At 46.6% G+C, this 18,201-nt stretch overlaps 2 protein-coding genes across 2 annotated transcripts; one reads left to right on the top strand and one right to left on the bottom strand.

The window, feature by feature from the left end:
- Positions 1–855: 855 nt before the first annotated feature.
- LOC123111960 (trimethyltridecatetraene synthase) lies at positions 856–3,170 on the top strand. The gene is made up of 2 exons (XM_044532842.1): positions 856–1,875; positions 2,348–3,170. Exons 1-2 carry the CDS (start codon positions 949–951, stop codon positions 2,969–2,971), a joined length of 1,551 nt encoding a protein of 516 aa, XP_044388777.1. The 5' UTR covers positions 856–948; the 3' UTR covers positions 2,972–3,170.
- Positions 3,171–3,470: 300 nt separating this feature from the next.
- Positions 3,471–5,281, bottom strand: LOC123116179 (GDSL esterase/lipase At5g45910). The gene is made up of 5 exons (XM_044537179.1): positions 5,025–5,281; positions 4,667–4,885; positions 4,444–4,592; positions 4,042–4,318; positions 3,471–3,944 (listed from the first exon to the last, which is right to left on the bottom strand). The coding sequence occupies exons 1-5, from the start codon at positions 5,263–5,265 to the stop codon at positions 3,715–3,717; spliced, it is 1,116 nt and encodes a 371-aa protein (XP_044393114.1). The 5' UTR covers positions 5,266–5,281; the 3' UTR covers positions 3,471–3,714.
- Between the last annotated feature and the right edge of the window lie 12,920 nt (positions 5,282–18,201).

The following is an 18,201-nucleotide window of genomic DNA, read 5'->3' as shown; positions in this document are numbered from 1 at the left end:
GGGAGCCAATCCAAATCTTCTTGTCGGTGTGCCGGTCGGTTATCTCGACCACCCACATTCCCCCAATTCCGCCGTCGCACACTGATGCATTGCCTCTGTGGCGGCAGTGGCGCGAGATCAGGGAAGCCGGGCAGGCGGCTGTGGGAGGAAGAAGATGCTGCGAGAGAGGAAGTAGCTTCGCGGCCTCAAGAACGCTCGTGGCGGCGCGGATCCACGTTGTGCATGAGCGGCGAGGTCCAGTCATATCGGCGGCGGGTCAGCGTTGGAGTGGGTGTGGGTGAGGTTGGGTGGCGGGGATCGGGTGGAGGGTCGGTTCAGAGGCGAAGTTGGATTTTCTTTTACTCCGCGGCGGCGAGGAGTAAATTTAAGGGTCACATGCAGGCGCGGAGCTACGTTGGGGCAAAACCCGGCCGTGGCCCGCCCAGGGTAGCACCAAATAGGAAAGTTATTAAGGTCAGCTTTAATCTAGTCTGTTTGGCCCGCCCAAAGATTTTTTACTCCTTTGAGTTTTTTTGACTTAAGGCCAGATGTCGGTTAGAGAGAAAAACCAGATTTCTTTTTCTCGGCTAGAGTTGCCCTAACACATGCATCTTTACCAGCTAAATCACACTAGTCATTATCTGGTGATCCCACGCCGTTTGATTACACTCCGTGACATACAGTACATTTCTTCCGATTCCACCTCGTCAGGTAACGCTGAGCATGTTTCTGAGTGTCTCACACGAAATGGTCTTCGTCAGTCAAGTTTTCCAAAGTCTTCTTCAGATTTCCTGGTGCTTTCCCACCTCCACTTCGCACGACGCACGCGCTCTTCCAGTTCCACCTCGCCATCTATAAGTAGGCAGCACCACCACGAGCTCAACACCCAGCTCAAGCTTGAAGGCATCACTCAGCCACAGCACTTGCATCATCATCAGCGTACCTGCCCGGTGGTCAGCTTCGATCCCAATGGAGCTTCCTCAGCTGGCGTCCTTCCTCGGCGTGGTGCTCGCCACGGTGCTCTTCCTCAAGGCTGTCCTCCGCCGCCGCCGCCGCCAGTACAACCTCCCGCCGGGCCCCAAGCCTTGGCCGATCATCGGCAACCTCAACCTCATCGGCACGCTCCCGCACCGCTCCATCCACGCTCTCTCCAAGAAGTACGGCCCCCTCATGCAACTGCAGTTCGGCTCCTTCCCCGTCGTCGTCGGCTCCTCCGTCGAGATGGCCAAGTTCTTCCTCAAGACCCACGACGTGGTGTTCACCGATCGCCCCAAGACCGCCGCCGGCAGGTACACCACCTACAACTACAGCGACATCACCTGGTCCCCCTACGGCGCCTACTGGCGCCAGGCCCGCAAGATGTGCCTCACCGAGCTCTTCAGCGCCAAGCGGCTCGAGTCGTACGAGTACATCCGCAGGGAGGAGGTTCTCGCCCTGCTCGGCGACCTGTATCGCGGCGGCGCCGGCGCCGGCCGCGTGGTGGTGCTCAAGGACTACCTGTCCACGGTGAGCCTGAACGTGATCACGCGCATGGTGATGGGCAAGAAGTACCTGGAGAAGGAGGTGAAGGACGAGGCAGGGGCGGTGATCACGACGCCCGAGGAGTTCAAGTGGATGATCGACGAGCTGTTCCTGCTCAACGGCGTGCTCAACATCGGCGACTCCATCCCGTGGCTGGACTGGATGGACCTGCAGGGGTACATCAAGAGGATGAAGAAGCTGAGCAAGATGTTCGACCGGTTCCTGGAGCACGTGGTGGATGAGCACAGCAAGCGCCGTCGCCGCGAGGGGGAGAGCTTCGTGGTGAAGGACATGGTGGACGTGCTGCTGCAGTTCGCCGGCGATCCCGGTCTTGAGGTCAAGCTCAACAGAGAGGGCGTCAAGGCTTTCACTCAGGTGAGTACTATTGCTTTCCTTCCCTGCAGCGAATTAATTATGTTTAGCCCCTGCTTGCTCCTACACGAATGTAGTTGGTTGCCTGCACTGAAAACAAAAACAAGTATCATCGTTCTAAGCAGAAAGGGCAGCAAAGCATATTATGTCCTGATGCTATCGTCTGTTCAATCGGTCTAAGCGAGTCAGACTTCAATAATTCCATCATCTGAACTCTGGGGAAAATAATTGGGTTGTTCATAGGCACGTCCCACCATGTGTAGACAAGTTCCACCAAAAACAGTAGAGAAAAAACTGTAGACAAGTTCAATCGTGACATTGCCATTCATGTAGACAATGCACGCAGTTAATTACTTAGTCACAAGACTCGCAACTGATTCTATTAACTATGTATAACAGTATCGCTCATTTACACAACACCAATAATTCTGACTTTTCACACTAATCAACACCATTCTGAAACGTGCTCGTGTAGGACCTCATTGCCGGCGGCACAGAGAGCTCGGCGGTGACAGTGGAATGGGCCCTCTCAGAGCTCCTGAAAAAGCCAGAGGTGCTCGCCAAAGCCACGGAGGAGCTGGACCGTGTGGTGGGGAGAGGCCGATGGGTCACCGAAAAGGACATGCCGAGCCTTCCATATGTGGATGCCATCGTCAAAGAGACCATGCGGTTGCACCCGGTGGCACCGATGCTTGTACCCCGCCTTTCCCGTGAGGACACGTCCATCAACGGCTACGACATCCCCGCCGGCACACGGGTGCTAGTCATGGTGTGGTCTATTGGCCGTGACCCGAAGTTGTGGGAGGCGCCGGAGGAGTTCATGCCAGAGCGTTTCCTCGACAGCAGACTCGACGTCAAGGGGCAGGACTATGAGCTGCTTCCATTCGGGTCAGGACGCAGGATGTGCCCCGGGTATAGTTTGGGACTAAAGGTGATCCAGGTAAGCCTGGCAAACCTGCTGCATGGGTTCACATGGAGACTCCCTGACGGTGTAGAGCTGAGCATGGAGGAGATCTTCGGCTTGTCCACACCACGTAAGTTCCCGCTGGAGGCCGTTGTGGAGCCCAAGCTACCAGCTCACCTCTATGCCGAGGCTTGAATATATGATACATGTGTGCACTCGTGTGTTGAGTACTTATTATTACTTGTGTTCTTGTATTTTTTTTATAACTTTTTTCTAGTATTGTATCGTCTGCGGTACAGACTCAAGTGATGGGGATGTGTAAGGAAGGGTGTAAAAAATGTATGGTAATTGCTAATACAATAAGTGAAATAATGTGAATTCCCCTCTTTAAAGACGTCTATCAAAGCATCGCCTCATTTGAAGTTTTGTTAATGCTGCTAGGTTGTTGATCATTTCAGGTGTGTCCACCTGGGTGGCTTTTGTTGGTTTAAATGAGAATTGTCCCACCTTCGTTCTGTAAATCTTAGTCTGGGAGTCCGTCCTTTGAATCAGTTTCTGATAGGGGAAATTTCAGCCGATAATAATTATAGCACCTATGTGAGTTCTATATGGCAACCAACTTGGACAAATCTCTTGTCCGAGAAATCGACTGGAAAACAAATTATATTCAAGATGGCTTCCTCGGAGAAATCACATACATATGTTACTAAGGTGGTTTTCGGTGTGACATTCTCAACAATCCACTATAAGAAAACATAAGTACTTGTTGTTCGAACACTAGACTTACCCTCTCTCCCATGGCGCCACCTAGCTCCACGACGTCATCGTCGATCCTCTATGCCTCTATCGCCATCACCATTAATTCCTTCTAAAATATGATATTAACATATTCATAAACTCCTTGTGTTGTTCGTAATGGTTTTGATCTAGTCTTTTCTCTAGTAGCGAAGTGCACTTAGTATTGGTGGATCGGCAAAAGGACCGTGGAGCCACCCTTCGGCGATGAAGCGGTATGTAGCCTCCGTGTAGTGAATCCCATCCCAGTTCACGAACACCGAGGGATCCTTCCAGGCAGTCACCCCCGGCATGCCGCAGACAGCGCTGGCATTCCAGTTGTATGCCCCGCCGCCTCCGCAGCAAGCCTGTAGAGCGTCGCCGCCGGCCACTCCTGCAGATTCATTGTTCTTTTTTAAAACTCGGTGACCCCACAACAGCAAGCGTCAGCAACACGGACACACAATCCCTGCGAACTTTCTGGTCCTTACCGAATCGGCTGGGGTTTTCGAGGATCGTGATGATCGGGCCGTAGAAGTCGGCGTAGATGATCACGACATGCGAGTACTTGCCCCTGAGAGCGCCAATCGCCGCGCGGAGCATGGAGTTGTGGTACTTGGCCACGCCGTTGATGTCGCTTAGGCAGCCGATGCGGTCGTACATCATCATCTTGTTGAAGCTCGAGCGGGTCGTCAGCATGGTGGGTGAGCACCCGTTCGGTGGATTCCCCGGCACGACCACATAAACTGCACCTTCTTTGATGAGCCTCTGTGGTACCAAAGCAGACACACTAGTTTAGCGTGGTGTCGCGTCCTAACGTTACAAGGCAAAAAAAGATGCGTTGTGTAAAAAACATCCAAATCAAAACTGAACAAGTTGCACAATAAATGTACCTCCACGGCCACGGCAATATTTTTCACAACTTTAGGTACATAGGATCTCACTTCGTCTTCAGTCTTCCCGGCATTCCACAGGAAGTTGTAGTCATTCACTCCAAACTCCCCAACGAAGAAGAGGGCTTTACTGAAGCATTCACCTTGTCCTGTAAGTATCATGCAGTTTTTCAGTATGTAACTGGCAGGGTGCAATGGCTAGACTGGAGGGCATGCCACATACTTACGGTCTTGTTGCAAATCGTTGGCTTGAGTTCCTCGAACCAGCCCAGCTGCACGTTCAGAGAATTGTTTATCAGCTTGAACTGGACCAGTTTGCTCCTCTCATAGAAGTCGACGTCGATCGCCGTCGCGCCTCCGACGGCGAAATTGACGCCCTTGGAGACGTCGTCTGAGCTGTTTAGCAGGGAGGCTCGAAGAAGTGGGAGACCAAACTGCTCGGCTGGTACCAAACCAAAACAGGACATGCACTCAGACTCCAAAATAGTAAGACGCATGCATGTCTAGATATTCAGATCCCATCAAGTCTAATTGTGAGCAAATTGTTCCCTTGATGAAACGAACAAGATGGTTCAACTTACCGATGAAATCGACGGTGACTCGCCCGTCGCTGAGGCGGCCCGTGGGGCGCCCAAAGAAGGTCATGCCGTAAGGAGGCCTCTCATGCCACACGGGCACCGCCGGAGGAGCCATGACCACAAAGTTGCCGGCATCGATGTAGGAGTCTCCAAGGGTGAACAATGAGGTGAAGTACGGCGAGCCGGAGCTCACGCCATGGAGACAGCTGCAGAGGAGAAAGGAGAGCGCGAGAGCGAGTCCCATGGCTGCTAAAACTTGAATGCTGCAGAAAAATCTAGGGCCCGCGAGGGCCAATTATAGTGAGAGGCTGCCCCGGCTGCTATTCTGGTAAAGGAAATGGTCTTGCTTTGTTAGTCAGCCGAGTGGCGTGCTGTCATTTTCTGATAGGGTTTGTAGTTGTGGAGTTATTGTACGGAAATTCTAATTAAGATGATAAGAGCTCCTGAACTGGTACGAGCCAATACCGTGGCTAATGTTAAGAGTATCACCTCTGAGTACTGTAGTTTGAAGAAGAAGTTGGTGGCGTTGATGGGGTTAGGGTGTATAGAAATGCACCGTCAGTCTCACACCTTTTATTTGCTGATAATTCCCTAATCCTCATGACGGCGGATATGTTAAATGCAGCTTCCTTACATCATGCACTAGATGATTATTGCACTAACACTGACCAATTGGTGAGTAGATCAAAATCAAGCATATTCTTTAGCCCTAATACCAATGTGGTGGCGAGGGAAGAAATTTTCAAGAATTACATATTGACACTGAAGCACTCTCAGATAAATATTTAGGCCTACCGGCTCTGGTAGGAGCAGAGAGGAGTGATTGCTTCAAGCATTTTGTTGAGAGAATCAGAGAAAGAATTGGTGTTTGGATGGCCAAACTTTTATCAATGGGCGGTAAAGAATTGTTGTTGAAAGCAGTTGCTCAAGCTATTCCTGTGTTTGCCATGTCGGTGTTTAATATCCCTACACTAGTAGAAAAAGGGTCAAATCTGAGACATATTAGTGCCGATTTGATTTTCAGCCGGCACTAATGTGTCCGTTAGTGTCGGTTCCAACGGCTAGCCGGCCGCTCTCGTTAGTACCGGTTTGTGGCGAACCTTTAGCACCGGTTCGTGCCACGAACTGGTACTAAAGAGAGTGGTGGCAGGATGTTGTCAGTCTGGGGCCCCTCCAGCACCTTTAGTACTGGTTCGTGGCACGAACCGGTATTAAAGGTCGTCGTACATAAACCCTTCGTCCATCCGAGCTCGCTCTGTTCTTCCCCTTTCCCCTCACTTCATCTGTTCTTCCCCTCTCTTCCTCGAGCTCGTCACAAATTTTGCCCAAAATTTGTCAAGATTTGAAGGCCCCCATCCATTCAAATGATCACAAAGGTTAGCAACATTGTCCTTTCATCTCTCATTGCTAGATTAGCTCTTGCAATGCTTTGTATAGTGATTAAATTGAGAGTTTAGTAATTTGGGAGGAATTATATGTGCTAGTATTTGATTTATATGCAATTTGAGGTCAAAAATAACACTTAGTTTGCATATGTAGGTGTGGTTTACTTAGTGCCTTCTAAATCTCCGTCATAACCACCGTCGACCGCCCGCATCGTCCTGTCGCCGGCACCACCTTATGGTGAGGCTCTTGTTCATGAATGTTTTACATTACCAAATTGATGTTTGTGTGATTTGGATATATAGTTACTCATATAATTATCTTACTCGTATGTTGTTTGTTATACATGGTGCCATGGTTTTGATATACGTCCCCGTCGGCCCTCGTCCTTGTTATGATTCAGATGTGGTATATTCTCTTTTAAAACTAGTTGTTGCATTTCGTGTTTATGACAAATTATGCCCATCAAGTTGACATAGATATTTTTATCTAGGAGGTATGTGAACCGGAAATTCCAACCGACCCTATTGTCGAGAGGTTAAATTTAGTTGAAAGAGAAAACGAGTATTTGAAAGAAAAATTAAAAAGAATTGAGGGGAGAAGATGGAATTGGAGTTGCATGTTGCCGATGTTATCGGTGATCACAAGATCAAGATGGAGAAAATGCGGAGAAAGATTAGAAAATATGCCATTGATAGTGTGGCTTGGTATCATTATGTTGTTAGATCAATTGTTACCTTAGTTGCGATCTTGATCGCATTTGTTGTTGCATTTTAATTCTTTAGCTAGAGAGTTATTTGTATGTTGCATTTAATTAAGTATTGTATATGAACTTTATATATGAACTTGTATTAATTTGGTCTATTCGGTGTTGTGTAATGAAGATGAGCCGACAATGGATGTATGATGACCGATGCTCTCCCGAGTTCATTAATGGCGTGCATACTTTTCTGCTTGCCGCTGAGGCAAACAAGCGGGCGGATGGTTTTATGCCTTGTCCATGTGCTGGCTGTAAGAATGGTCACAATTACTCTACGACAAGAACCATTCACGTCCACCTATTTGAGTCCGGTTTCATGCCCCACTATAATGTTTGGACCAAACACGGGGAAAGAGGGGTTATGATGGAAGACAATGAAGAAGAAGAGGACGACGACATCTATCCTGGCCATGGGTTCCCTGAATACGATGATACAACAATGGGGGAAGAAGCTGAGCCAGCAATGCGGGAAGAAGCTGAAGAAGAGGCATCAGATGAGCCCGCTGATGATCTAGGTCGGGCCATTGCTGATGCAAAGAGAAACTGCGCAAGTGATTTGGAGAGGAAGAAGTTGCAGCGCATGTTAGAGGATCACAAGAAATTGTTGTACCCGAATTGCGAAGCTGACAAAAAAAGTTGGGCACCACACTGGAATTGCTGCAATTGAAGGTAAAGAATGGTGTATCTGACAAGGGATTTGGAAAGTTGCTGGTAATGATAAAGAATATGCTTCCAAAGGACAACGAATTGCCCGAGAGTACGTATGAAGCAAAAAAGGTTGTCTACCCTCTAGGGTTAGAGGTGCATAAGATACATGCATGCCCTAATGACTGCATCCTCTACCGAGGTGAGTACGAGGATTTGAACGCTTGCCCGGTATGCGGTGCATTCCGTTATAAGATCAGTCGCGATGACCTTGGTGATGTCGAGGGCGAGCGCCCCAGGAAGAAGATTCATGCCAAGGTGATGTGATATGCTCCTATAATACCACGGTTGAAACGTTGTTCCAAAACAAAGAGCATGCGAAGGCGATGTGGTGGCACGGAGAAGACCGTAAGAAAGACGGGAAGTTGAGAGTACCCGCTGACGGTTTGCAGTGGAGAAAAATCGAGAGAAAGGAGTTTGCAGGTGACCCAAGGAACGTATGGTTTGGTCTAAGCGCAGATGGCATTAATCCTTTTGGGAGCAGAGCAGCAACCATAGCACGTGGCCTGTGACTCTATGTTTGTATAACCTTCCTCCTTGGTTGTGCATGAAGCGGAAGTTCATTATGATGCCAGTACTCATCCAAGGCCCTAAGCAACCCGACAACGACATTGATGTGTACCTAAGGTCATTAGTTGAAGAACTATTATAGCTGTGGAATGGAACAGGTGTACGTGCGTGGGATGAGCACGGACAGGAAGAATTTGACCTAAAGGCATTGCTGTTCGTGACCATCAATGATTGGCCTGCTCTCAGTAACCTTTCAAGACAGACAAACAAGGGATACCGCGGATGCACGCATCGTTTGGATGATACCGACAGTATATATTTGGAGAGTTGTAGGAAGAATGTGTACCTGGGACATCGTCGATTTCTTCCGAGCAGGCATCCCGTAAGAAAGAAAAGCAAGCATTTCAAAGGTGAGGCGGATCACCGGACGAAACCTCGCCACCGTACTAGTGCTGATGTACATGATATGGTCAAGGATTTGAAGGTAATCTTTGGAAAGGGTCCTGGCGGACAACTTGTTCCGAAGGATGCTGATGGACGCGCACCCATGTGGAAGAAGAAATCTATATTTTGGGACCTGCCATATTGGAAAGACCTAGAGGTCCTCTCCGTAATTGACGTGATGCACGTGACGAAGAATCTTTGCGTGACCCTGCTTGGCTTCTTGGGCGTGTATGGGAAGACAAAAGATACACCAGAGGCACGGGAGGACCAGCAACGTATGCACGGGAAAGACGACATACATCAGGGTCAGGCCAGCTACGCTCTTACCAAAGAAGAGAAGGAAATCTTCTTTGAATGCCTTCTCAGCATGAAGGTACCGTCTGGCTTCTCATCGAATATAAAGGGAATAATAAATATGGCAGAGAAAACGTTCCAGAACCTAAAGTCTCATGACTGCCATGTGATTATGACGCAACTGCTTCCGATTGCATTGAGGGTGCTTCTACCGGAAAACGTTCGATTAGCCATTATGAAGCTATGTGCATTCCTCAATGCAATCTCTCAGAAGGTAATCGATCCAGAAATCATACCAAGGTTACAGAATGATTTGGTGCAATGTCTTGTCAGTTTCGAGTTGGTGTTCCCATCATCCTTCTTCAACATCATGACGCACGTCCTAGTTCACCTTTGTGAAGAGATTAACATTTTGGGTCCTGTATTTCTACACAATATGTTCCCCTTTGAGAGGTTCATGGGAGTCTTGAAGAAATATGTTCATAACCGTGCTAGGCCAGAAGGAAGCATCGCGAAGGGCCATGAAAATGAGGAGGTCATTGAGTTTTGTATTGACTTTATTCCTGACCTTAAGCCGATTGATGTTCCTGAATCGCGGCATAAGGGCAAACTGGATGGAAAAGGCACGCTAGGAGGGGATCAAATAATATGTATGGATGGGCATTCTCTTACTAAAGCACACTACACAGTTCTACAGAATTCCGCCTTGGTGGCTCCGTATATGGAGGAACACAAGAATTTTCTACACTCCAAACACCCGGAGAAGTCTGACGACTGGATTACACGTGAACAAACGAGGACTTTCGTCGGTTGGTTGCAGAAACGTGCCATGCATGATGGTGATATTGAAGATGACTTGTACTCGTTGTCCCAGTTACCATCTTCGAATATAATGACTTTCCAAGGGTACCAGATAAATGGGAATACATTTTACATGATCGCCCAAGATAAGAAGAGCACCAACCAAAACAGTGGTGTCCGCTTTGATGCAACAACCAATAGGGGAAAGGAAACATATTATGGTTACATAAAGGACATATGGGAACTTAGCTATGGAGGTGGTTTGAAGGTCCCTTTGTTTCGGTGCAAATGGGTCAATATGACACGAGGCGGCGTAACGGAAGACACGCAGTACGGAATGACAACAGTGGATCTCAACAATCTTGCGTATGGAGACAAACCACTTGTCCTAGCCAATGATGTGGCGCAGGTTTTTTATGTGAAAAACATGTCTACCAGGCCGAGAAAAAGAAAAGATAAGGAAGTGAATGGATTATACGACGAGCCAAAGCGCCACATAGTTCTTTCAGGGAAAATAAACATCGTGGGAGTGGATGACAAGACAGACATGTCAGAAGATTATGAAAAGTTTGATGAAATTGCTCCATTCACAGTGAATATTGACCCGAGCATCCAGTTAAATGATGAACATTTTTCATGGCTACGGTGTAAAGGGACACACGCGAAGAAAAAGTTTCACACCCAAAGATCTGGGATGTGATCGGCTTTACTATCATCACTTTCTTCTGTGTTTCACACCCACGAGGGAATCTCTGTAATAGTTAGGTAGTTATGTGTTTTGGCATTTGAAACGCGAAAAAAATTTATGTGCAAACAAATTTTAAAGTTAAGTTAAACATAAGAAACTCTTTAATGATAAAACACACTAATAATATTAAACATAAGAAAAAAGAATCACTGAAAAATCTATTTTCAAAGTTAAGTTATTCACAAACTAGTGGTTCACACAAATTTCAAATAATTCAAAATTTAAACTATTCAAATTTGAAAACTACCGGCACTAACCTAAAGCAAAAAATATTCACAAAGAAACTCTATATACAGCAAAAACAACTCAAAAATAAATAAAACAAAAATAAATAAAGCAAAAAAAAAATAAAGCAAAAAAAATTAAGAAATAAAAAAGCCCACCAAATGGGCGTGAGCAGCCTGCATACGACTAGAAACACAACGTTTTGTTGGGCCAGGATGCAGGCCCGCAAAGGCCCAGTAGGCCCACAGGGCAGCATAGAACAGGTAGGTCCAGTAGGCCTGCTTTGGAGAGGAGCTCGAGAGAGCTACCGCACTGGGGCTTATAAACCAGTGCGGATGCCCCTCGGCTAGCGAGGTGGGACTAAACTTGCCGCACGAACCTGCGCCAGCACACACCTTTAGTACCGGGTCGTGGAACCAACCGGTACTAAAGGGGGAGTCTTTAGTACCGGTTGGAGCCACCACCCGGTACTAAAGGGGGGGCTTCCCGCCGCTTGGCCTGGCCAAAACAGACCTTAAGTACCGGTTGGTGGCTCCACCGGTACTAAAGGGGTCTTGTATATAAGAAACTACTTCAAAAAAATTCATTTCTCATCTCTCCCTCTACTTCTTTCTCCTCTGCCCCGTCGTCGCCGCCCCTCGTCGCCGCCCCCGTCGCCGTCCCCGTCAATGTCGCCGCACCGGACGTCCCCGCCCCTCGTCGTCGCCACCCCTCGTCGCCGCCCCCGTCGCCGTCGCCGCCCCAGCCGTCCCCGGCCCCGTCGTCCCCGCCCGTCCCAGTCCCCGTCGTCGCCGCGCCTCGCCCCGTCATTGCCGCCCCATCCCGTCGCGCCCCGTCGTCGCTGCCCCGGCCCGTCGCCCCGGGCGCCATGTCCACACACACACACACACACACACACACACACTAGTTTTTTTGTTATTAATTTTACTTATAGAATTTTTTTGTTTTTTAGTTATAGAATATTAGAAATGTTAGATATATATATGTATAGAAATGTTATAATTTTTTTCTATTTTTTATTTATAGACATATTTATAGAAATATTAGCAAATTTTCTGTTTTTTAGTTATAGAAATATTAGAAATCTTAGCTATATAATCAGAAATGTTAGAAATTTTAGAATTAGTTTTAGTTAGATGAATTAGATTAATGTCAAATTGTTAGAATTTGCATACAGAATTTTAGTTATCACAATTCAATTATTTAAAAAATGTTACTTTTTGCGGGCATATAGTATTTGTGCTCGACAATATGCCCAGCCCGCATCCTCGCCGTTGACCCGTTCGCGATGACGTCATGCTTCAGAGGACCCATGTCCGGGACTGGGCTCCGCCGGGCTGGCACTGGGAGGTGCTACCTGGAGGGGCGCGCCGCTTGGTGAGGAACCCAGCCTCGGGTCCCGTCGTCGACCCTGATATCCTTTGGTGGCGTTCGCGTGGGCCACATTCGGTGCAGAGGCAGCCGACCCCGCCGGAGGTGGTGCGTCGTTGTGTCAGGGAGGAAGACGAGCACGTCCATCGCTACATGACTGCTATGGATGACGTCAGGTTCTCCACTACTTGGCAGGTTCTTTGGGCAGATGACCAGAGATATGATCCTATGATGGTTCCTTCTCTTTGGGTGTCCACCGCCCGCGCCCCAGGAACCGCGAGTGGCGCCCTAGATTCTTCTCTAGTACTCGATCTTTATTAGGTACCTAGCCAGTGATGTATTCGATATATAATATTTGAGACGATGTATTCGAGATTATATATATTATTCAAGACAATGATGTATTCGAGATTATATATTAATCGAGACGATGCATATATTATGTACTATATGATTCAGTTTTTCCTTATTGATTGCATCCATGCATTGTAATTTGAATACTAAATTGATTTATATTTCTTCTGTATTAGTTAAGTAAAAGATATGACGGACAATACCGGCAGAGACAGAGAAGAGGAATTGTTCGACATCATACGCAGCCCTCGCAGGCTAGATGATCTGAATGAAGCAGATGACGGCTCCCAATATCTGAACAATACCAGAGAGGGTGATGAAAAGATATTCAATCTCGACGACCGAGCTGATGAAGTCATGAACTATGATTCTGATTATGATGACACAAACAATGTTTATGATGACATAGAGAATGCTGATCTTCAAATAACAAAGACTACTGGCGAGGTATATTTATATAAGCAGGCATCTGGTGATCATCACATGTTTTATTTTATTTGAAGATATATTAACGAATCGATTTTCCTTCTTTCAGCCCTCCGGATCGAGCAAATCTGCTTCTACAGACAGCAGGACAAAGCGAGGCCCGGGCAAAAAGTTGAAGGATGGTGTAAAGTACAACATCGACTCCGTCAAACCTAGTGGCGAACCCCGATCGCCTATGAACATTGCGAACAAGTGGACTCGTCAGTGGGAGTTCTTGTGAAGGACCTACTCCCGATCTCCATTCAAGAATGGAAAGAGCCAAAAACTAAACGTCCAGGTGTTACTTGGGTCGACGACAGAGCAAAAAAAAATCCTTTGGGATTCTCTGATGGAACATTTCACCCTACCAGATTATTTCACTAAAGCAGATGTGGACAAAGTCAAGGGCGCTGCTCTTAAGAAGATGGCAATTGCATTCAACACCCATAAGAAAACTGTATGGGCCAACTATCTCGTTGCAGAAAGGAAGACTCCAGAATTCACGGGGACACTGGAGAAGCAAAGAGAACACTGGGACGATTTCGTGAAATTGAAGGATTCGGAATTATCTAAGGAACGGTCGATAAAAAACAAGGCCAATGCCGCAAAAAAGACGCAGTTCCATAGGCTGGGTCCAGGTGGCTACGCGGTGGGAATGCCTAAGTGGGATAAGTCTAAGCAAGAGATGGAGGATGCAGGGGTCACTCCGGTTACTAGGAGCTGGCCCCCGAGGTGCAGAACTTGGTTCTATGCGCATGGGGGGCGTTGGACCCGAAGACAGGTCTGGTTTCGCAGAAGGCAAGTCTAAAAGGAGCCGAACAAAAGATACTTGACGCAATAGAAGAAGTCGAAGGGGGGTGTTCATGCCCAATAGAGAGAACGACGAGCTTACGCGCGCCTTGGGAAATCCTGAACACCCGGGAAGAACACGAGGCATGGGCGTTATTCCCTGGTATGAGGGCTTTTCGGACTGGAACGACGACTACAGGTCTCGTGCAAGAAATAAGATGGAGGAGGAGAAGAAGAGGAAGCTGGAGGAGGAGCAGAGGAAGCAGGACGCAGAACGCCTTCAAGGCCTAGAATCAAGGCACGCTGACTTGGCACTCAAATTCCAGCAGCAACAGCAGCAGATCGACTCACTTAGCCAGGAAAGGGGGTCTCAGCAGCGGCAGCAGCAAGCGGATGATCGTCCATCATTGGATAGCACCGTCCCATCCATGCCGAGAAGCAGCATTGGTTCTGCCCCGGCGACACAGTGCTGGATACATACCCTATGGATGACATCATAGAGAACACTAACTGTGAGCTACACTCCAAAATGAAGAACATGTCCATGAAGGTGGCGGACGGCCTTGCTTTCACAATTACCCCCGAAGCAACCTTCCATTGCATCCCGATTCCAGAGGGCTATGCTCGTGTCATGGTTGATGAAGTGGTGGAGCCATATTCGATGCTAGCACTTGCATTGCTGGAGGTGACGACGAACGCACACTGGGAGAGGTCGTACATCGTATCATCCTATGGAGAAAGGATTGCATCATCTTTCCAAGTCCACTGACACCGCGTCGTACCGACTCCTCCTCGAAGTCCGCCACCGAGTCAGCAGACTCCCGCTCCTCCAAGTCCACGAACACGTGAGTCGACTCCTCCTCGAAGTCCGCCACCAAGTCAGCAGACTCCCGCTCCTCCAAGTCCACGAACGCGTGAGCCGACTCCTCCTTGGAGTCCGCCACCTCCTCCAAGTCCCCGAACGCGTGAGCAGACTCCTGCTTCATGTCCGGTACAGCGTCAGGCCATTCCTCCTGCTTCAAGTCTGGCACAGCATCAACCACGTCAGCCGTCTCCGCCGTCTCAGCAATCGCAGAAGAGACACGCTGCAACTATGGTGCGTAGTGGTACGAGTCAAGGTAGTACAGGAAGTACAGACGGAGACAAGCGATATAAATATGGTCCAAGCCTCGCTCCTTTTCCTCAGAGGCCTTACGACATGACCGAGGAGCAAAACGCAGCCATAGTGCAGGCCCAAGTGGACGCCCATTTTGGACTGAAACCAGCACCGCCGCCAAAGGAGAAAGTGCCTGAGAAAACGATTGACCACTTCATTCGTATGGCTAGAGCACCAGCTCCCAAGCCTGCTGACTCAGACTATGAGCGCCAAATCAGGAAGCTAAATCGAGCACGCCTACAGAAGGAAGCAAGCTCGAGCTCGAGCCAACAAGCAGCTGGCAAAAAATGTGGGAAAATCGTTCCCCAGCTGGGAGAACAGGCGACGCAAGCGATCCCCCCGCTTGTTATGCCAACAACACATGAGAGGAGTACGCGCGCCCAATATTATTGTGGGCAAACTATTAGCGTTCCCCAGCTGGGTGATGTGGTAATAACGGAGGAGCATATAATGCAGGCTGAAATGCTCAAGATCTCTGTTGGACAACTCCTCGAAATCGAGCCCATGTCTCCGCTTAGAGAATCAGAAATAAAATGGAAATATGTTCGGGGCCAACCTTTGGTCGAGCCAGACAAGGTCAAGAACCTCCCAACGAGAATGTATGAATTGCATCAATGGTACATGAACATTACCAAGATTTCCAATCGAGAGTCCCTCATGGTGAATGTCAAGCATGAGCATTACTACCATGAGAAAGCTCTGGTCGTTGAGTATTCAGAACTATTTCAGTTATACAATCAAGACACACTCGACAAGTCTATCGTCAGTTGCTATTGTCTATAAGTGATTTCTTTCTGTAATTTAAGTCTCAAGCTATCTATGTAGTGATAATTTTGATCAATCATTACATGTAATTATCCTCACTATATTCTTTTCTGTGGTATTATATGCAGGATGAAGATGTATGAAATGAAAAAATCTGGACGCTATGGCATTGGGTTCATTGACCCAAATGCCATTAATGAGTACATATGGAATCTTCCAATTATCAAGCAGGTGTAGAGGAAAGCATGCTATAGTTCTTGAAGCGCCTCAATACCAATGAAGATATACTACTTCCTTACAACTTCATGTGAGTCACACTGTCTTGTAATACAAATTCTGTTTTTGCTTATTAGCTAGCTAGATGTTAATAATTAAGTGTATACGGTTTACGGTAGTTGATTAATTTTATGCATAGAGTGAAGTGCACTGTAGGTCCTTGAACTATTCCAGGGATGTCACGTAGGTCCTCGAACTATGAAAATCGTCATCTAGGTCCTCAAAGTGCAGTAAGTGTGTCATTCAGGTCCAAAATCTCCCTGACAGGCTCTAAGTGGCCAGCTGGCACATAAACAGTAACCGTAACAGTACACGGCAAACAGTCCTGAATTCCTGTGCGTGATGAACAGTACACGACAAAGAATAAATATAAAAAATATTAAAAAACCGAGATCCTCTGTCATCAAAGAGACCCTGGCGCGTGAACAGTAAAAATATCGTTAATTCAAAAAAAGTTCGCGAACGATGAATTTGGAAAAATATTTGTGACTTTAATAAAATGTTCGCGAACGATGAATTTGGAAAAAAATATTCTTGACTTTAAAAAAATATTCGTGAGTTTAAAAAAAGTTCGCGAACGATGAATTTGGAAAAAATATTCACGACTTTAAAAAAATGTTCGCGAACGATGAATTTGGGAAAAATATTCGCGAGTTTAAAAAAAGTTTGCGAACGATGAATTTGGAAAAAATATTCATGACTTTAAAAAAATGTTCACGAACGATGAATTTGGAAAAAATATTCGTGACTTTAATAAAATGTTCGCGAACGATGAATTCGGAAAAAATATTTGTGACTTTAATAAAAAGTTCACTAACATTTTTTAAAGTCAGGAATTTTTGTGGTTCACGAACATTTTTTTCCATACCCACGAACAATATTTGTGGTTCGCGAACATATTTTCAAATTTATTGTTTGTGAACTTTTTTAAAGTCGCGAATATTTTTCCCATATTCGCGAACATTTTTTTGAATTAATGAACATTTTTACTATTCACGCACCAGGGGTATCTTTGATGCCAAAAAATTTCAGATTTTTTTGTTCATATTTTTTTATTTTTCGCACTGTTCACCATGCCAACTGGCCATTTAGAGGGGGTTAGTGAGATTTTGGACCTGGATGACACACTTACTGTACTTCGAGGACCTAAATGACGATTTTCATAGTTCGAGGACCTATGTGACACCCCTGAAATAGTTTAAGAACCTACAGTGCACTTCACTCTTATGCATATGCCCGTTTAATTAAGACATGCAAACGTGTGCGCATGTAGTTTCCACTGGATCTTGTTAGACATTAAAGTTGACAAAGAAACAATTGAAGTACTGGACTCACTACTTAAAGAAGATAAAAACTACACCATCATGAAGGGGATAGTCAACAGGTAATTTCAATCATTATTAACTATATCTCGGCCTATTATTAGTTCGTCACTTCCTGATATGAACTATTTAATAACCCTTTTATTAATTTTCTTTGCCGGCGGGCAGGGCTTGGGCAAAGTTCATCAAGGTGACTCCAGGCAAATGGGCAAAAAAGTTGTTTTGGCATCGACCAAAGGTAAGTAATTAAGTAATACTAGCTAGCTACCATCTCTTTAATTCTTGTTTCAATATCATTAATTAATTATCATGCTTGATTAATCATTATCTGATCCAATTTCATTCTCGTAAAGGCCCTGAAGCAGGCGCCGGGGAATGATCTGTGTGCATTCTACGTTTGCGAGAATATTCGCATGATGGCGTCCGAAAGGAGCAGATCTGAAAGATAGGACTGGGTACGTTTGTCAGAACACTAGTCACACCATTATCGATATCTTGTCACACAACTAATACACATGCATATTGATCTCATTCTTAACAGTTCAGAGAGGTGCGGGATAAGCTCCTACTAGCAGACCGCATACTAGCACTTCAAGAGGAAATAGCCGGATTTTTGCTCGACCAGGTCATAGATCCCAAAGGAGAATACTATTACCCGCTACCTCCCTCATGAACCACTTGTCATCGTGCTCCGGAGGCACCAAGGCAACATGTAGGAGAAATTGTATATGTATATACATGTGTATGTGTGAATAATTAATGGTGTTGGTTGTGAGACATTCGATGATATATATTTATATATATATGTGGTT

This window comes from Triticum aestivum, chromosome 5B (genome assembly GCF_018294505.1).
Source record: "Triticum aestivum cultivar Chinese Spring chromosome 5B, IWGSC CS RefSeq v2.1, whole genome shotgun sequence".
Lineage (NCBI taxonomy): Eukaryota > Viridiplantae > Streptophyta > Magnoliopsida > Poales > Poaceae > Triticum > Triticum aestivum.
This window is presented reverse-complemented; position numbering and strand designations above follow the sequence as displayed.